The sequence below is a fragment of the Pyrus communis genome, chromosome 17, assembly GCF_041283825.1.
Source record: "Pyrus communis isolate YQ-2024b chromosome 17, ASM4128382v1, whole genome shotgun sequence".
Lineage (NCBI taxonomy): Eukaryota > Viridiplantae > Streptophyta > Magnoliopsida > Rosales > Rosaceae > Pyrus > Pyrus communis.
Window position 1 is genome coordinate 8,209,756 of NC_142581.1, and position 21,092 is coordinate 8,230,847.

At 37.6% G+C, this 21,092-nt stretch overlaps 2 protein-coding genes across 6 annotated transcripts; both read left to right on the forward strand.

Annotated features, from left to right (window-relative positions):
• Positions 1-9,585: 9,585 nt before the first annotated feature.
• LOC137708567 (putative cinnamyl alcohol dehydrogenase 1) lies at positions 9,586-13,551 on the forward strand. 2 transcript variants are annotated; one of them, XM_068447674.2, is made up of 6 exons: positions 9,586-9,839; positions 11,565-11,678; positions 11,773-12,003; positions 12,396-12,681; positions 12,849-12,999; positions 13,087-13,551. In XM_068447674.2, exons 1-6 carry the CDS (start codon positions 9,745-9,747, stop codon positions 13,281-13,283), a joined length of 1,074 nt encoding a protein of 357 aa, XP_068303775.2. In that variant the 5' UTR covers positions 9,586-9,744; the 3' UTR covers positions 13,284-13,551. The 2 variants fall into 2 exon arrangements, with proteins under 2 accessions (XP_068303775.2, XP_068303776.2); XM_068447675.2 differs by having other exon boundaries at positions 9,588-10,347.
• Positions 13,552-15,921: 2,370 nt separating this feature from the next.
• LOC137707513 (putative cinnamyl alcohol dehydrogenase 1) lies at positions 15,922-20,526 on the forward strand. Of its 4 annotated transcripts, XR_015958662.1 has the most exons (7): positions 15,922-16,685; positions 18,408-18,521; positions 18,617-18,847; positions 19,078-19,363; positions 19,505-19,655; positions 19,744-20,055; positions 20,245-20,526. XR_015958662.1 is itself a non-coding variant. In XM_088689620.1 (6 exons), the coding sequence occupies exons 1-6, from the start codon at positions 16,630-16,632 to the stop codon at positions 19,938-19,940; spliced, it is 1,035 nt and encodes a 344-aa protein (XP_088545746.1). In that variant the 5' UTR covers positions 15,922-16,629; the 3' UTR covers positions 19,941-20,281. The 4 variants fall into 4 exon arrangements, 3 of the variants coding, with proteins under 3 accessions (XP_088545746.1, XP_088545747.1, XP_088545745.1); XM_088689620.1 differs by having other exon boundaries at positions 19,744-20,281; XM_088689621.1 differs by lacking the exons at positions 15,922-16,685; positions 20,245-20,526 and adding an exon at positions 17,817-18,018 and having other exon boundaries at positions 19,752-19,993.
• The last annotated feature ends 566 nt before the right edge of the window (positions 20,527-21,092 follow it).

A 21,092-nucleotide genomic window follows, 5' to 3' on the forward strand; every position in this document is an offset into this window, starting at 1 on the left:
ACCGCCAGGAGCACACTGACAATGTTATGCCACAAGTTACCAGGAATAGGCGCTAGACGTCAATCAGGCCACGTGACGGCTCAGAAACCTAAAATGGGACGTAAAGGTGCTTAGAACAAAGATCGAAGGGATGACGTTGGACTAAAGGCCGAGCTAGATGCTTGGCCCATATCACTCTAAAAAGACGCACCATCTCGACTGAACACATGACACTTCCACTGTCAAATGTCTGATTGATAAGTGAAAAGATGTAAGTGTTAGTCTGCGTAGGTGGTGCATTAAATGCAAAGTTAGGAAGACTCAAGGTTGTTTTAGGGCAGGGGATGATCACTGAAAGCCTAAAGAAAATGGTGGGAACCTCCTATAAGAGCATCGACTGAAGGGAAAGATAGTTTGTGTATTAGAAAACGTTATTTTTAGACTTGAAATGAATATAATTCGAGCCAGTGACAAAGCTACGTAGGAGCAAAGAGGGGCGCCCGCCCCCTCCATTCATTGGAAATCGCCATTAAGAGTGAAGATTATGCCCCTTCGATCTTCTGAACCCGTTGGCATTTGGGGTTGGTGCATTGCGTTGATGGGTTTTAATGTTTTCAAGGGAAGAAGACGACTTAAAACCAGACAACATCGTTTACTTTGTTTTGTGCTATTAGTTATAACTTTTTTCCATTAAATGAAATGGTATGGTTTGGTGGTTGGCTCCTTTAGTTTCTTCTTTATTTTTTTATTTTACTAATGTGGGCTTATTTTCCAATCGCACTATGGTTTAGTTGATTAAATATGATTTCTCAAAGAAACCAACCCACCATTTCAATTCTCTTTCCCCTCTCTCATTTGTTTAGAATACAGAAATAGGTGTGATATCCACACATCTTTTTTTACTTTTCACATACCCTTCTGATTTTTATCTGTGCTAGGAACACAAACCACGCAATGTCATGCCTCAGTATTATAGTAAGGGTGAATGATATAACTTATATGTCCTATAAAAAAAAAAAATAATGTTATGCAGTAAAAAATAATCCCAAAAAGAGAGGAAATGACACGTGGATTTTTGGATAAGAATGACGAGATTACCCTAGAGGCACACTAGAATTCTCACGGGCATGCAACAGACAATAACGACTCAATCAAGGAAGAGTCAAATGTGATCAATATGGAATTTATTTCATATTCCTCTCATCACTCCTCCTTAATCCCTTATTGATTTTATTCAAAAGGTAACTCCCAAAACTTCCTATTTAAATTAGGAATAATTGTCATGTTAATTGCAAGATATTATTCCACATAATACCTTGCAATTATTCACCCAATTACACCATATATGGTTGGCCACTCTCATATAAATACTCCTCTTATCCAGCTAAAATGCTAAGCCATTTGCTACCCGAAAACTCTTAAACACATTATTTTAGCATATGAGATTCTTCAGTCAAAGGCCCCCCAATTCATCATGGGTGCATAAGGCTTTTTACCTTAATCAAAGGTGTTATTATTTTGCAAGTGCATTTTCATCAAAGGAAGAGATGACGGAAATTTGCAACTACAAATTGGTGTTTTCATTGAGAGTTTGATTCACATACTCGAAGAAGACTCTCGCATTCAAAGTTTCTCATTTCTCGTTCATAAGTAAATTTTTCATACGTTCTTATTCCTAGAATTTTTTTTATTCTTTGAATAGACATAGAAGAAAAATACAATGGCAGGAAATTCGGAAACCACGACGAACAAAACTTCTTACTTTCAAAGATCCAGATCAAATGATGGAGTTTGTGACATAGCTCTACCACAACGATCAATGAGGCTCAACACGATGGCAAGATGAGTAACTTTGCCACCACGGAGCACCATCACCATGGCGGCCACATGAACCTCTGTGGCAATGGGGAGTGGGCTAGCTCCATGGCAACAAACCATGGCCATATGATTTGCCACCACAACAACCTAAACCCAGGACCAAGCCCAGGCCCAAGTGCTGGCAGCAGCTGTGTAAGCAACCTAGGAGGCTGCCCAATTCTCTACAGCCCACACCGTAAGGTAGCCGAGCCAGGCCCAGGCAAGCTGGCCTAAAACACTGCCCCAACAACGCAAATCCAAAGCACTCCCAGCACCATACCACTTTCGCGGTCCAATCTACTCCTATGGCCTACTTGGTGATCCCGACTGGTCCAAGACAAGTTCAACCATCTCGGTTTCAGATTTCTGGACCGACAATTGAACTGGGGTCATTTTCACCTCGAGTTTCTGAGGATTTGACTTATCCAAGCTCAAATATTGCACCTAAAGTCCACTACACTTCTATCACCTATGAAGAAACTTATCATCCAAGTTCTTCCATCCTGTATGGCGAACAACAATTGTCTCAACAAGTCATAAAGTTGATAAGCGTCCTCGCGCAGTAGACGACCTTGGGGTAACACTCCAATAATCAACATGGACAACCTTCCAAGTGAAGTGTTTATTCGCGTAAAAGCCCACAATGAGCATCATCCACCTCACAATGGAGTAGGCAACACATCGGAATGAGAGAAGTAGTTACTTAATCCAACTGAAGTTCAACCGGCAACCAGCGAGTAACCCGCTCGCTTGCTAGGAATGTACCACATACACCATAGTCACAACATTGATTAGCCGAGCACAGGGAATAACAACCTAGACCAACAGCTCACAATTGGGGGCAACCTGAGGCTCTGCTGCCTCAGCAGTGGAAAATTCAAGAAGAAGTTGAAAAGCTTCTAACCGAATGATTGCGTGATTTCCAACGCAACAAAGCAACTAACAGAACGCTCCGACGAGACATGACTAACATAATCAGGTCACCTTTCATCGACAAGATTGAGCAGATGGAACAATCCCACATACACTGGCAGATGCAAAGATTACTTCTATTTCGACAAATGCATCAACTTAACCTAATGGCGCGCTGGAGGCAAACGGGTACCAGAATGACACATCAACCCAACCACTAAGAACCAGGGGGAGGTTTTATTTTCATGACTCCAGATTATTCAATACTGGAGCAGCACATCACTAGTAGTCGAGCACCGCAGACCTAATGGTCCAATTCCTCTTGCTGCACACAAGTTGGCCCCGGCTCCACGTTTACAGTCGTGCCTACCTGTTTCACGACTCCCGACCACCCTCAATCTATCACCATGGCTCACAGTCGTGCCAATCTTGCACCACAGCTCACAGCCGTGCCGATCTTGCCACGCAGCTCCTAATCGCATCAATCAAGCTCATGGTACTTCAAACTTCAAAGCATTCAATGACAAAGTAGAATATGAGGCTCTACTAGTAGCCCCTTCTAGCGAAAGACTTAGCGGTGAAGAAACTTCCAATCCATTCAGATTCTCAGTTGACCACTAACCAAGCCTCAAAAGATCACACGATGAAACATCTAAGGATAGTGCAATACTTGGAAAAGGTCTGGGAGCAGCTCACTGCACTTCCTACTTACACCCTTACGCGGGTTCCACAAGCAGTTCGAAGTCTTAAGTAGATCACTGAACAAGACCTCACAGGCTTAGGATTATTTCAGTTGTCTAGCAGTCCAATTTTCCTCAGCTGTGCTCATAACAAGGACTTCTATGCTCTCCAGTGCGATAGGGTAAACTAATTGCTCTCAAGTCCGAAAGGGTAAGCTAATTCCTTGACACCTATTTGGGTAAGCTTTTTAGTGCAAGAGGGTAAACTAATTGCTCTTCAGTACAAGAAGGTAAAACCAATCCCTCGACACCCATATGGGTAAGCTCTTCAGTGCGAAAGGGTAAACTAATTGCTCCCAATGCGAGAGGGTAAACTAATTCCTCGACACCCATCTGGGTAAGCTCTCTAGTGCGAGAGGGTAAACCAATCCCCCGACACCTATCTAGGTAAGCTCTCCAGTGCAAAAGGGTAAACTAATTGCTTTTAAGCGCGAGAGGGTAAACTAATTCTCCAACATCCATCTAGGTAAACTTTCCAATGTGAGAGGGTAAACTAATTGCTCTCTAGCGCAAGAGGGTAAACTAATTCCCCGCAACCATCTGGGTCTGCACTTCAAAACGAGAGAATAAACCAATTCCCCGACACCCAACTGGGTCTGCTCTCTAGTGTGAGAGGATAAACCAGTTCCTCGATACCCATCTGGGTAAGCTCTCCAGTACGAGAGGGTAAACCAATTCCCCAACACCCATCTAGGTAAGCTCTCTGGTGCAAAAGGATAAACTAATTCTCTGACACCAATCTAGGTCTACTCTTCACCGGAAATGGGCAAACTGCCCATGAATTTCCACACAACTACTCATTTTGATGTGATTAGTTAACGATTTTCATATTCCACAGATCTTTATCATGTTGTGATGTAGGCGACACAGCTTAAATGACTAAATACTTGAATATCAGATAAGCAGCAAATGGTCAGGAGGTAGCAGCCGATGACGAACTCAACATCTCGACGCCCTAAGAAGCCAAAACTCACGGCCATAGTGACTCTGTGGGTTCATCAGCCTTTTTTGAAGCAGCGTGCCCAACAGACGATTTTATGGCTAAAAGTTTTGCAAGACACTTCAACCAAGCTGAGCAGCCTAAACCGTGGCCCCTGACACGCTACTTCCTCGACCCATGCTGAGCCATCCCTTGGCTCCAGCCAATCTGTGGCCCTTGCCACACCACCTCATCGGCCCACGTCGAGCTGACTCTTGGCCCCTGCCAACAAACGTGCCGCACCACCCCAAAGGTTGCCTCACGATAGTACCACACAAAAAGAAGATAAAGAAAATTAAGTTTTTCTTGCCTTGGTGAGACACAGAGAAGACAAAGAAATCAACGGAAGACGATTCTTTGCACGAGCAAGCGAAGAAAAATACTAGGGGAGTGAGAACAAATATCCTCTAGTTTTCTCTTTTTCTTGTAGGGATAAATGATTGCCCTTGGAAGTTGATTTAATCCCCTACTTAATGTAGGCTTAAATAAGCTTTGGTGATTATTTCCCTTTCCTAGAACAATCTAATTCCAAGTCCAAGTGGGAATCTACATCAAAGTTGGGGATCTCTACACCTACTGCCATTTCCTGCGAGCAGCCTAGCATGTGTGGGAGCATTTGTAGAGCCAAAAATAATCCCAAAAATCATGGAAGTGACACGTGGATTTTTGGACAAGAAAGACGAGATTACCCTTGGCACACTAGAATTCCCACGCTCATGTAATGGATAATAACGGCTTAATCAAGGAAGAGTAAAAGGTGATCAATATGGACTTTATTTCATATTCCTCTTATCACTCCTCATCAATCCCATATTGATTTTATTCAAAAGGTAACTCTTAATACTTCTTGTTTAAATTAGGAGTAATTGCTATATTAATTGCAAGATATTATACCACATTATCCACCCAAAGGGCCAGCCATTCTCCTATAAATACCCCTCTTATCCTACTAAAATGCTAAGTCATTTACTACCCAAAAACTCCTAAACACATTCTTTTCATAATTTTAACTTTGGCATTGGAGATTCTTTTCATCATGGGTGCATGAGGCTTTTGGCCTTAAGCAAATGTGTTATTATTTTCCAGGTGCATTTTCGTCAAAGGAATAGATGGCAGAAATTTGCATCCATAAATATGTTATAATTTGAGTCAAATAGTAATGTCACGTGACTGTGTTTATGGTAAACCGAAAAATTGCTCGTGAATCTGTTTAAGGATGCTGGCAAATTGCAAAATGATCACGCTAAATTTAATAAGTATCAACTAACAAGCACTGTATAGCACACAACTTGATTGACTGGAAAAAAAGGTCTCCTAGATTGTTATGTAAATGTAATATATATGTTGCTCATGCTTTGCATGATTCGACTCGAAATGTAGTTGTTTTTGTTGTTTTAGAACTAATAGTTAAGTTGAATCCAGAACTTATGTGTGGAAGAGAAAAGAGTGATAGATCAAACTAAGAGATAAAAAAAAGTTTGATGCGCAAAAATGAACGATGAAGAGGGAGGATAGGATAGTCATATTGAAAATTCATAAACGGTTACTATTCGGCGGTGTTTGTGCAAAAACTATTTTTTTACTGCTTCCGATTTCTGCTTTGAATTGTCATGATTTTAAAAAAAAAAAAAAAAAAAAAACAAAGTTTGCTCGAGTTACCAAACACAAATTGGAGTCTAACTTTTTTTACCCCTACTTACAAAAAAAGTTAAGCAGTCCCACATTAGTACTTAATAAATTGTATATATATTTTTTTATAGTAAGTTAGTGAATAAATTTTCAAAAATTTGGTACATGACATCATATATGATAAAATTGCCGACTTTTAAAGATGAAAATAAGAATCTTGGGTGTTTATGGACTTAACAAAACTTCTCTTCTCAGTGAACAGATAGTGAAAAGAGGGCTTTGAGAATGGAAAATGCTTGGAAAAAGTTTCATGCCTATGTGGCTATTGGAAAATGAAACCCTCTACCATTTAATTAGAATAGGATCAAGGACGACCCAAGGGCTGGCCATGAATTGCGATCGCCAATGAAGAAAGTATATGTAGTCTAACTTCTTTTAGATTATTTCTTCCATTATTTCATTTTTCATATATTCATTTATGTATATCGTTTAATTGAGATAGTCTTAATAAGTGACTGTACCCAATTTGTTATATTAGACATAATTAAACATTGAAACATTATTCTGAAAGGCTTATTTTTGAGAATGACTTTTAGGACATATCTCCAATAACAATGTCACATAGCTTGTGCGGAACGCAACTATGCACTTGTTTCATGCAAGTCATTTTGTAAATTCAAGTATGCAGCTGGTTGAAATAAATTTTGTTTACAATTACACAAACAAAACATGACAAAAATAAATAAAAGGGTTGTTAACACAAATGGTTATTGAAATTGAAGATCGATTAATGTTGCAAATCAATGTGACCACATCATAATTCTATCAAAATTTCTTGTTATGTGCTGATTTGACACATAACTAAGTTCCACAAGGCTAATTTTAGGTTTTGCTAGTTTTGGTGCTTGACGTTTGGCTTTCTTTGAGGGGTAAGGTACTTGTCCTTCCACTCTTTGTTTGTACTTTTATTCTTTTTAATAAATTTATGCACGTCTTTCCATTATAGCATGTTAGAATGAACAAGAAATAAAACCCGCGCGATGCAGCGGGTTTAGAACAATGATTAGCAACTAAAATTGGTCCACAAATTAATTAAAAAAAAAGAAAGATCAATGAAAATCTGAACACTAATAGCAAATATATACATGGCGGTTCCATAAATTTTATCTTGGGTGGGCAACATGCAAAACTTGCCAACATATTTTGCAGAACATATACCCTTAAAAATTAGAACATACTACCATACTTCATAATTAAACCAAATTTAAATCAATACCCTACGCGACTTATTGTTATCACTTTTTATGATCAATGCTTTTTATTTTTTTTTTCCCTTTCTGTTGGTCAATTTCTTTGCAGCTTCTTTCTCAAACACAAACGTTTTTCAAATCTTCTCAGTTTCATACCTAAAATGTCGAGTTAGATCATAAAATTTCAGGATAGGATAACTATGACTATTACTGTGGAAAAGACGACATAAGGAAATAATAGCAGGGCAAGGGAGCAAGGCATCATCGTTTAGGCTTAGGGTGTTTAAAAAAAAAATTCCATTCTTCCTCCCGTAGCTTCTGGATGGGCAAACTGAGTTCCGGTCAAGGGGTTTTCCGGCTTCTAATGGCCACAAAACATGTTGACATAGTGATAGCATAACTGACAAAGTCAGTGAGTGAGTTTTGGGTTTGCTGAAGATTGAAACGATGTGGAGGAATTTGGTGGTGAATTGATCTGGATGAGCAGATAGGGATTTGGGTTTGGAAGGATCTGGAGAAATATGACGGTGAAATTTCTTGTCTTGATGGTGTGAACGTTTAGATGAGCATTTTTCGGTTTTGATTCGAATTGGAGTAAAAAGCAAGCGATGCAGATTGCAGAGGAAGGAAGCGGTGGGGGAGAGAAATCTTGCTAGCACACCACGTGTGCAACTGTAGCAGCATGAAGTATAGGAAGGAAAAGACAAATTGAATGGGGGTATTTTTGTCTTTACACTGTGCTTAGGAAATTACAAATTAATAATGGAAAGAGATCCTTTCCGGATCTCTTCCACTAAGACTACCAAATCAAGTGATCCAAACCTTTGAAATTTTATCCAATAGTAAAAAATTATTATAGCTTTTAAGAGATCAAAACAGGTGAGCCGTTAGATAAAATTTCAAAGGTTCAGATCACTTGATCTAGTGGCCTTAGTGGAAAAGATCTAGAGATGATCTCCTTCCATTAATAATGGTATCTACTTCCTTCCTTCTGGAATCATCTATGAATAGTGATGTGTTCAGGTTGAGAAGTTTTTCATTGTGACGAGAATATGAATGATACACTACGTGTTTTTATGTAAATGATGGAAAATTTTATTTTTTAAGTTATTAACTTTTTTATAGTAACACATGGTGTTCCACCCCGTGTACCGATCATACTAAAAAATCTCTCGTTCAGGTCAATCACGGCATATTGAATTAGTACAAATTTTGGCATGAAGAAGTAAGATTTTCTCTCCTCCTATTTTCATTTCCTTCCCTTTCTTTCTCTCATTTCCTTCCCTTTCTTTCTCTCATACTTTGCTTTTTGTCATATTGTTTATATAAAATATCAATATAAGATATCATGTAGGAATATAGGAAAGATAAAATAGATTAGAAAATAAGTTAATCCTCATCAGCAAGTGAACCTGTTGAACTATGCTTAGGAACAATGTTTTTCTCATTGCGCTTTAATATATATAATTTGACTTTAAAGTTTTGTAAAAAAAGTGTTGAAAAGGTCAAACAAGTTGGAAATAAGAGGAAATTACAAATTAATAATGGAAGGTGATCATTTCCGGATCTCTTCCACTAAGACTACCGGATCAAGTGATCTGAACCTTTGAAATTTTATCTAATAGTAAAAAATTATTATAGCTTTTAAGGGATCAAAACAGGTGATCCGTTATATAAAATTTCAAAGGTTTGAATCACTTGATTTAATGGTCTTGGTAAAAAAGATCTGGAGATAATCTCTTTCCATTAATAATGGTATCTACTTCCTTCCTTCTGGGATCATCTATGGATAGTGGTTGAGAAATTTTTCATTGTAACGAGAATATGAGTAATATACTACATGTTTTTATGTATGTTATTAACTTTTTTATAGTAACACATGGTGTATCACCCCGTATACCGGTCATACTAAAAAATCTCTCATTCAAGTCAATCATGGCATATTGAATTAGTACAAATTTTGGCATAAAGAAGTAAGATTTTCTCTCCTCTTATTTTCATTTCATTTCCTTTCTTTCTCTTATACTTTGCTTTTTGTCTCATTATGCATATAAAATATCAATATAATATATCATGTAAGAAGATAAGAAGGATAAGATCGATCAAGTCAACATATTGAAAGGTACCCATGTACCGAAGTCATCACCGCGTCCATTAATGGAGGTGATCACGCATGCTCTTGCGTCACCCAAAAACCTGCACATAAGTCTATAAATAGTAAAATAGCATCTCCCGTGACAACCAAAACCCAAAAACTTAAAACTGTTCACCAAGATAAAAAACCCAAAAACCTAGAGCAAAACGACTCTTTTTCTCAACAATCTCTTTAATTTCTTCCCAATTTCTGGGGAGCCCTCTGCATATTTACAACAAATTATTAAGGTCCCAATTATTAAGCATGAGCTCACAGACGAGTAGTGTCAATGGAAACTGCTTGGGATGGGCTGCAACTGATGAATCTGGAGTTCTCTCGCCGTACAAGTTTACCCGAAGGTAACTAAATTTGTATCAGTTTAATGTGTTTTTAACAAAACAGAAACGGAAACATGTGAACTGAGTTTTTTTTTTTTTTTTTTTTTTGAATATGTCGATATTAAGCTACATAGGCGCAAGGAGGGGCGGTCACCCCTCCTCTCGCCGGAAATGATGCCCAGCAGCAACTTGCTGCCCCCTTTAGATCGTCTGAAAACCCGCAAACCATCCCTTTTCCTTCCCGCTGCTGCGCTGCGGGTCTGTTCTTTTGGACCTGGGTTTATGAAAAAGAAACCTTAAGCAGAACGGCATCGTTTCGGCGTACTAAAAGAATAGTAAGAAGCTAAAAACGGCGCCGTGTGATCATTGAAAGTTAAAAAGATAAGGGGAGGGGACCACCTTCCATTCGTCCGTGTCCCCTTCCATTCCAGCTTCAAGCCTTAGCCAGCGGCTTCCACCTTCCATTCCAAGGAGCCTCGAAGCCTCGAAGCCAACATCTTCCAAGCCAACTTCCATAGCCACTTTTAATGTAAAGATCTAATGTGTTTTTTTTTTTTTGATTTTTTTTTTAAATTTAATTATCCCTAATTGAGAGTTTAATATAAAATTTTGTTTAATTGATATGAATTGTATGGTTATTGATGAATTTAACTGTTGATTATTGATTAATTGAATTGTTGATTTTTTATTAAATTAATTGTTAACTATTAAGAATTTTATATAATTATTAATATTAATTAACTGAATTGTTGGTCTAATTAGTTATTACTCGTAGTAGACTCTACTCAAGGATTAAATGACTTTTTTTCTTTCCATTATACATTTAGGTAATGGAATGATACTATAAGTTATGGGGAAGGACAATCGATGTTTTATCACCCGTTAGTTTGATAATTTTGAGTGATTGAAATATAGTATAACAAAAGATGTAGCATTTTGCCATTATTGCGACTTTTGAAATGTGATTTTGATAAAATGAGAAATGATGGAAGTGATGTCTTCACTGAGAAACGGTTTACTAATTGGAGGTAAGGATTTGGAAAATTTCGCCCCTCCACCCAACAATTCCTAGCTTCGCCACTACCATTTACGAGATTCGAACTTAAGACCTTTTACTTCTGAATGAAGAAAAATACCATCAAATTGTAATACCAAATAGTTGTAAACTGAGTTATATATGTACGTTATTGGATGGCTAGATAAGCGTAACTTGCAAGACTAGCCATAATTAGGCATACAACTCACATAAAATACATATTGTTCTTGTATTAACTAGAGACAACTACCATTACGTCAACGACTAGTAGGCATGTGTGTCTATACATACATACATGCATACATACATACATCCATACATATATATTGCTTGATTTCACCTGGTTGATACCAAAACTTTAGTGGTATCCACTCCTTTGAAGTGATCTGCTAGAAGTAGAAAGAAGTATTCTGCCATTCCTTTTTATAAACACAACGCCCTTAATTTGTTATACTAATATGCAGCTTGTGATATCTTCCCCGAAGTTAGTGGCAATGCAGTCTTTGAAATAATATAAAATTTTGATGGAAAATAATTAAGAAATAAATCTCTCATCCTTAGGCCTAATAAAGTTCGATGCAGCTAGATCACGAATTGAAATCCGGATACAATTATCTAAAGTACACTAAATGACTAGTATATTGAATTTACATGCTATATATGTAATATTGATAGTTTTAATTAAACAAAGGTTGAGTTAATGTATTCAGGAATCTTCAGAACGATGATGTTTCAATAAGAATTACGCACTGCGGAATTTGTTATGCTGAAGTGGTTTTTCCAAGGAACAAGCATGGCAACGCCATGTATCCAATGGTGCCTGGGTATGTCGAATGATTTATTATGTTACATATATGATTGTTATTACATATATTTCCTTGAACTGACCTATTTTGTCTATGACTGATTGTACAACAGACATGAGATTGCTGGCATTGTTCAAGAGGTTGGTCCAAATGTTCACGGCTTCAAAGTTGGTGATCATGTTGGAGTGGGAACTTTTGTTAATTCTTGCAGAGATTGCGACTATTGTAGAGATGGCCAAGAGATTTCCTGTGAAAAGGGAACTGTTGGCAGTTATAACCGTGTTGATACCGATGGCACGATTACAAAAGGAGGGTTTTCCAGTTACATTGTTGCTCATGAAAGGTTAGTATTCTCCATGTCAAATGTAATGTGTCAACCTGTACTTCTGTATCATCATCTATTAGGATATGTTTAGTTTATGGTTTTAGATTTTGTGACCATCGACCCTGCGTATTTGCAATAACTGCAATGTGAGTGCCTAGACTTATAGTGTCTTAATGCTCAAGAAATCCGGAAACAGTACGAATCTATCCGGAAACAGTATGATATGTTAAATTTATGGTTTTAGATTTTGTGACTGTCGAGTGTTGACCCTGCGTATTTGCAATAACTGCAATGCGAGTGCCTAGATTTATAGTGTCTACATAATTAATTGCTTAATGCTTAAGAAATTCAGAAATAGTACGAATCTGTCATAGATGAGGACGTTAACTTTGTTCTTGAAATTGTTATAGGTACTGCTTCAAGATACCAGAGGGCTACCCCTTGGCTTCTGCAGCACCTCTGCTTTGTGCCGGCATTACTGTTTACTCTCCAATGATCCGCCATAAAATGAACCAGGACGGTAAATCACTAGGTGTGATTGGCCTTGGTGGTCTCGGACACTTGGCAGTGAAATTTGGGAAGGCTTTTGGACTAAACGTGACAGTTTTCAGCACAAGCTTATCAAAGAAGGAGGAAGCTCTAAGTCTGCTTGGTGCAGACAATTTCGTTGTCTCATCCAACCAAGAGGAAATGACGGTAAAATTTCACAAGTTGATATAATTGTTTACGGCAAAATGATTCGTGCAATTTAGTTTTGTGTGTACATTCCGTTAAGTTTCCCATTCCAGTCTTTCGCGACACTTAGCATACGAACTTTTATTCATCTGATTTTGTTATATCGACAATATTTACTGTTTATGCAGGCCCTGGCTAAGTCGCTTGACTTCATCATCGACACAGCATCTGGTGATCATCCATTTGATTTGTATATGTCTCTGCTGAAGACTGCTGGTGTTCTAGTCTTGGTTGGGGCACCAACCGAAGTTAAATTAAGTCCCATGAGCTTGATTAGTGGTATTTTAACACTTTTAATACTCACAGTTTTCACTTTTAAGACAAGAATTATAGATTTTTTTACAACATATATTGACTATTTGTCAGGTATGAAGTCAATTTCTGGTAGCGCAGCGGGAGGTACAAAACAGACGCAGGAAATGTTAGACTTTTGTGCTGCTCACAAAATATATCCAAACATAGAAATAGTTCCAATTCAGTATGTGAATGAAGCTCTTGAGAGGATGATCAAGAGGGATGTGAAGTACCGTTTTGTTATAGATATCGAAAACTCCCTAAAATGATGAGGAATCGATATTTCTCTTTGAATTCATTGAGAACTTGGTATGAGGATGAAGAAGTTGGTATGTAACAGGGTTGCGGTTAATTTTACAGTTTTTTTTTTTTTTTTTTTTTGGTTCCTAAGAAGGGAATGTTGCCCTACTTTGATATTTGTTAGAAGTGGAAGTGTTTGTACACGATTTTTAAGTACCATGTGAGTGAGTTAGAACTTTAAAGGATTATATGAAATAAATAAAAAGAAAACTAATGAAAAGGGCTTGAAAATTTAAAGTTTTAAGTTTTAACGATAAGGATAAAATAAAAGGTAGAGTGAATAGTATCAGGTTTGACTTTTTAGTGTAAAAATTTGGTTTTTTGTTAAAGTGAACATTATCGCGGACTTTTCATTAAAACTCCCATAAATAAATAAGTTTAGTCATATATCACAATAAATTCTTGTTTTTAGCTTGAATAGATTGGCACCACTACGTGTATCACCCACGCCAACAAATGTACTCATGTATCACATTCATTCTTATATTTGAGCTTTCCATTTTTTATCACTTCAAAATCTACCTTGAGATTTGATTTCATTTTGCTTTCGGTCCATAGATTAATTAGAGGAAATTTTAGAAGCCCAGTTAAGCAACTGTTCTTCGAGTAGAGGATAAGCAGTCCATGTTGGGGAAACGGACATTTGGGCAGATATGTCGTGTAATCCTTCTGTTTGTAACTGAGCGCCATAGTTGAAATTATAAATATGCCTCATACAATTTTCTTTTTGTTCGACTTTCAATTCTTCCTTAGCCCTCTAATTATTTAAAGTGTGACAATTGGCTTTAAACCATCAAATTGTCATGCAGATCGAATAATGAAGAGCTAACTACGTTTTTTTAGTGAATGCGGGCATGTCAACTTGAGACTGAGTTTGGTCGAGTGAGTAGAATAGATGTGGTGGTGGTGTCGAATGCGTTGCTGACTTTTGTACTCAAGCGATCACGGGCGAGGAAGGAGCATGTCTTAGCCTTGGGTTTTAGAACCTGAATACAAGGTTGCTAGTCGCTGTGAAGTTCAAATAAGGTTCAACTTTAAATGTGCCGAACACTGAGAAATCTAGTAACACCTCATCACCAAGAGGGTTTTGAGATGATCTCTTTCACTAAGAAAACCAATGGCTCCTTGATGGCAGAGACTTGGATAAGTAACTAGCCAAACTCAAAGTAGTGCTATTAATCTAAACTGAAGGAATTTCTCAGTCGCCTGATTCTACGACTCTAGTGTTGTTAATCCAAATTGAAGATGTCGTCAGTTGTCAACATAGTGCTGTTACTCCAACTTGAAGTTGACGAAGGAGTTAGGTGAGTTAGTGACTTCTCAGAGGATGAGAAGGATTAGCGTAGAGCGAGGTTTTGCGCATGGCGTTTGTGTGTTGAGTTGAAGAATCACTTCTATTTATAAGGTAGGATTTTGTGGTGACCAAGCTAGCTGAAGTAGAATCCTAATAGAACTATATTTCTTCGGTTCTTTTCTAGATATCTATGATATTATCCTTTCACTAAACAAAACCAATCTACACATGATCTCTGCCAATTCGACTTGAACTAGGATTCTGAACCTAGCCGTCTTATGCATTAAATTCACTTGTTATTTGATCAGTCACAAGTCTTGATTCTTGTAATAATTCGAATCTTATCAATATCTACGATGATCCTTAGCAATTTCAATTTAATTAGAACTCGATCGAATCATTCCTTCCATGGCTGAACATCACCTGACTTGAGAAATCAGTATTGGGCCGAGAACCACAACCTTTTAACCCAGTCATCTCTCTTTTGTCCAAACCTAATATTTAAGGCCCAAACAGGTATGCGCCGAGAAATATGAATAATCTATGATCCAATCATATTATATAACAATAGCCTCATTTTTCTCTTCTATTGCATGATAGTGCATCAGCCTGGTGGTTGGAAAATAACCATCTTTAGGTGTGAAGGTGAGAGCGGAGACAAAAAAAGGATAGACTGAAATAATGGTTGCATCATATCTTTTATTTTTATTTTTAACAAACGATAATATGCTATGGGAGTGAGGGAGTGGGCTAATCCTCACATTGGGGCTAGTCATAATAATATGGTTCAAATTTGATTTTTGGCAAGAATTGAAACTAAGACCTTTCACTTACAAGTGAAGGTAAATACCACTAGACTGTAGTAGTAACTGGCAATGACTGCGTCACATTTGAGTGTTTATGAAAATTTTGTATTGCCAAGGGCCTAACTTAGTTTTTGCCCTAGGATCCTTAATTAGCCACAACCAGCCCTAGATGGGATGGCAAACACTTATTTAGAATTTGAAAATTGGGCTTTTGTGTGAATGGGTAGATCTATACCATGGTGTTATGAACTAATCATACAATGTCACATAGCTTATGCGGGACGTCACGATAACAAAGCACTTGTTTCAAGCAAGTCATTTTGTAAATTCAAGTATGCATCTGGAAATGAAACAAATTTTGTTTTCAATTTACACATACGAAATATGGGAAAGAAAAGAAAATGATACGGGTAATTACCAAGGGCAGGTAAAGAATCTTACATTTCTCAACTCCTGGGAAGAGACACGGGAATTCCTTTTTACTCGTACCAAACCCAACCTTATAGCGAGGCACGAAACTCGACAAAAATTCGATATTCTCTCATTTCCTGTGAGAGTTCCTTCTCGCCTGTGTGCGCAGTAGTTTCCTAGTCCTTCATCCTCCTCAGCTGCTGGCTCTTCGTTCCTTCGCACATGTGTGTGCAGTAGTTTCCCAGTCCTCCATCCTCCTCAGCTGCTGGCCCTAGTTAAGGCTAGGGTTGGTGGCTCTCTTTTTCCCCTGTTTCCTTTTCTTTTTCTAGTTGTTAGCTTCTTTCCCTGTGTTTTTCCGCTGGCAATCTCCCCTGTGCTTTGAATTTCGAAACCTCAGCCATCAAATTTGATTCCCCTTCCCCATTCTCTGTTTTCCTTTCCCATCAATCCAAATCTTTATCATCAATTTCAATTCCCCTTTCCCATCCTCTATCTCCATAATTTTACTCCTTCCCTTTCCTATCCTTCCCATCTGGCTCCGGCTTTGTTCCACCCCACAAATGTACGAATCTGCGGTCACTCTCCTTCAACGCGTTTTGATGCGATTCTCTAGGGAAGTGCGTAGAGCTCCTACGCAGGTGTTCACACCACCACCTCCCCTTGATTTGTCCTCAGTGGCTTTTATTCCCTTCTGTGACCTTGTTGCCGGTGGTTCATATCTCACTAGCTTTCTTTTGTTTGTGATTGCTGTCCTCTTCTATTGGTGTTTTCTGAAAGTTGTTGGAGTCGTCGATTCCATCATTTATGCGGATTTGGCTGAACCTCTATTTCTGGACGATGCTTCCGCGACGGCAGCTCAGGTAGGATTGTAGGATTTTTCCGTTTCTGGGCTCGAAACTTTGTTTTGTGCTTTGTTCTGGGGTCCATATCTTTTTGCGTGCCTTTCATGCAATTGGGCCTCTTCTTTTATAATTATGATGTGTTGGCAATAAATTTTCTATTTGACAAAAAACAAACCCAACCTTATCGTTTTTGTTCTTACGCATATATCTATATTTTTTGCTTCTATGAAGATTAGGGTGTTGTCACACATCAAAAAGTTAAAAAGGGATATTGCATGTTCTTCTAAGCAATTAGATTACTCACTCTATCGTCAATTGATTTAGAGTGAACACATAACTTTTTGTATAGTATCAGAGTATGTTAGTCTCTGTAAGAAGCCCAACAACTCTACATGCTCTCATCATTTAATAAGTGTTGTCCACTTGTTTGACTTAAGTGTTTACACGTAAGGTTACATCCATGTATAAAACCTAACTTTTATGTGCTTCGCGTCACTTAATATGTGTCCATGCATTTTTAAGTGGAACACTGAACTTTCTTCCTTTCGTGCCTTGTTTTTAATTCACACAGACACATACAGTTCAATGACGAAAAATGAAAAGGAGGTTTACAAAGTCTTAAAAGTCAAAAATTATAATTACTATATTTTATTTTTCTTAGTGCAATCGCTGATGGGTAACCTATGCGTACATGCAATTACTAGGGTCCTACACACCCGTTAAAAATGACAAATAATTCATGAGAAGAATTACGCTAGTGGAGGTGTTATGTAACAAATATTATTGATTGATTACCTATGTAGTGGGATAGTAAGGAGGAGTCGTCACTGCGTACGTCCGTTAATGGAGGTGATCGCGCATGCTCTCTCGTCACCGTTTTTCTATACTCACTGTACGTAGCTGTATATAAACGGTAAAATTAGGAGAGTTTTAACGAAAAGCTCGCGGGGTACTGTTTATTTTAATGCAAAATCACATTTTTACATTAAAAAGTCAATTCTGATACTATTTACTTTACTCTTTATTTTGTCCTTATCATTAAAATTCAAAGTTTTCAAATCTTTTTCATTAGTTTTCCTTAAAATTAATAGGCGTTTTTCTTAGAAACCAAAACCCAAAAACGAGCAAAACGACATTTTTCAACAATCTTCGGTATTTTCCTTCAAGATATTATTACTCTCGCAAAGTAAAATATCTCTTTAATTTCTTCCCAACTTCTGGGGATCCCTCTGCATATTTGCAACAAGTTATCAATCATGAACTCACAGACGAGTAGTGAAAATGGAAACTGCTTGGGATGGGCCGCAACAGACGAATCGGGAGTTCTATCGCCGTACAAGTTTACCCGAAGGTAACTAAATTTGTATCAGTTTACTGTGTTTTTAATTCAGAAAACAGAAATGGAAACATGTGAACTGAGTAATATATGTAGCTTGTGATATCTTCCACAAAGTTATACTGATATGCAGCTTGTGATATCTTCCACAAAGTTAGGGGCAAATTTATTTTGCAGTCTGAAATAAATATTAAATTTTGATTGGAAATAATTAAGAAATAAATCTTTCATCCTTAGGCCTAACAAAGTCCGATAATGCAGCTAGATCATGACGAGTTGAAATCTGGAGAAAATGATCCAAAGTGCACCAAATGACTTGTATAATTGAATATAAAACATTGAATTTACATGCTATGTATGTATTGACAGTTCTAATTAAACATAGGTTTAATCAATGTATCCAGGGATCTTCGAAACGATGATGTGTCGATAAGGATTACGCACTGCGGAATTTGTTATGCTGATGTGGTTTTTCCAAGGAACGAGCTTGGCAACGCCAAGTATCCAATGGTGCCTGGGTATGTTATCATGTCATGTATATATGATTGTTCTTACACATATATATATATTTCCTTAAACTGACCTATTCTGTCTATGATTGTTTGTACAACAGACACGAGATCGCTGGCATTGTTCAAGAGGTTGGTCCAAATGTTCACGGCTTCAAAGTTGGTGATCATGTTGGAGTGGGAACTTTTGTTAATTCTTGCAGAGATTGCGACTATTGTAGAGATGGCCAAGAGATTTCCTGTGAAAAGGGAACTGTTGGCAGTTATAACCGTGTTGATACCGATGGCATGATTACAAAAGGAGGGTTTTCCAGTTACATTGTTGCTCATGAAAGGTTAGTATTCTCCATGTCAAATGTAATGTGTCAACCTGTACTTCTGTATCATCATCTATTAGGATATGTTTAGTTTATGGTTTTAGATTTTGTGACCATCGACCCTGCGTATTTGCAATAACTGCAACGCGAGTGCCTAGACTTTTAGTGTCTTAATGCTCAAGAAATCCGGAAACAGTACGAATCTATCACAAATGAGGATGTTAACTTTGTTCTTGAAATTATTATAGGTACTGCTTCAAGATACCAGAGGGCTACCCCTTGGCTTCTGCAGCACCTCTGCTTTGCGCCGGCATTACTGTTTATGCTCCAATGATCCGCCATAAAATGAACCAGGCCCGAAAATCACTGGGTGTGATTGGCCTTGGTGGTCTCGGTCACTTGGCAGTGAAATTTGGGAAGGCGTTCGGACTAACCGTGACAGTTTTCAGCACAAGCTTATCAAAGAAAGAGGAAGCTCTAACTCTGATAGGTGCAGACAATTTCGTTGTCTCATCCAACCAAGAGAAAATGACGGTAAAATTTCACAAAGCTGATACAACTCTTTACGACAAAATGTTTCGTGGAATTTAGTTTCGTGTATACAAAATTGTTCTTAGCATACGAACTTTTGTTCATCTGATATTGTTATATCTAAGGTTTTTACTATTTATGCAGGCCCTGGCTAAGTCACTTGACTTCATCATCGACACAGCATCTGGTGATCATCCAGTCGATTCATATATGTCTCTGCTGAAGACTGCTGGTGTTCTAGTCTTGGTTGGGGTACCAAGTGAAGTTAAATTAAGTCCCTTGAGCTTGATTATTGGTATGTTAACACTTTTAATACTCACAACTTTCTTTTTTAAGACAAGAATTATAGATCGTTTGTACAAAATATATTGACTATTTGTCAGGTATGAAGTCGATTTCTGGTAGCGCAACAGGAGGTACAAAACAGACGCAGGAAATGCTAGACTTCTGTGCTGCTCACAAAATATATCCAAACATAGAAATAGTTCCAATTCAGTATGTCAATGAAGCTCTTGAGAGGCTGATCAAGAGGGATGTGAGGTATCGGTTTGTTATAGATGTTGAAAACTCCCTTAAGTGATGAGGAAATCGATATTTCGCTTCAAATTCATTGAGAATTGATACGAGGTTGAAGGTGTGTAACAGGGTTGTGGTTAATTTTCAGTTTCTGTTTTTGATAAGAAGGGAGTGTCGCCGTACTTATATATATATATATATATATATATATATATGATTTTTAATAGTATGTGAGTGAGTTAGAACTTCAGAGAATCTAATAAAAATAAATAATGTGTTTAGTCGTATATCACGATAAATTCTTGTTCATTGAATAAATTAGTAACGCCACGTGTAACAATCATGCTAATAATATACTCATGTATCAGATTCGTTCTTATATTTGAGCTTTCCATTTTTTAATCATTTTTATATCGACCTCGAGATTTGATTTCATTTTCGGCTTCGGTCCAGGAATTAATTACATGAAATTTCAGAAGCCCAGTTCAGCAATGGTTCATAAGGTAGAGGATAAGCAGTCCATGTTTGGGAAATAGGCATTTGGGGTGATGTGTCCTATAATCCTCCTACTTGTATCTGAAGCCCTCCACACATTACTTATTTAAGAAAGTTGAAATTAGAAATGCTTCATGAACTTACAATTTTCTTTCGATTTGCTTGTTCGACTTTCATTTCGTGCTTAGCCCTCTAATTATTTAACGCGTACCGATTGGCCCCAAACCACTATCATATTTTTTATTTGTTCTCTCCACTTGAATGAACAAAAATAACTCTTAATTTGATGAAAAAAATTTAGCAGTATAAAGCAAATTGGCACATTCTAAAAGATTAGTAATTGTCATAACCAAATTGAAAGTAGAGAGAACAAATCTGAAGATTCAAGGTCATGTTGCATCCCTAAACTTTTCCCTTTTAAAGCAGAAAATAATTCGAAACTATTTTGTTTAGAAGTATAGGGTACCAGCTTCTGCCTATTTTGATTTCAATCCAACCCCAACCCCAACCCCTTATCTCTTTTTGTTGTTCAACCCCATCCTGGCAACCCCTGGATAAAGACCATTGTCCACCATACACGCACGGGTGTGACCTGCATAAAATTTCCTTTATAGTAGTTTTGCCCACGGGTAATGATTCTCTCATCTTTCTGGGACCACAAGGATTGCACGTGCAATCACTGACTTCATTACTTCTAGTCGCTGTCACAAATTAATATTAT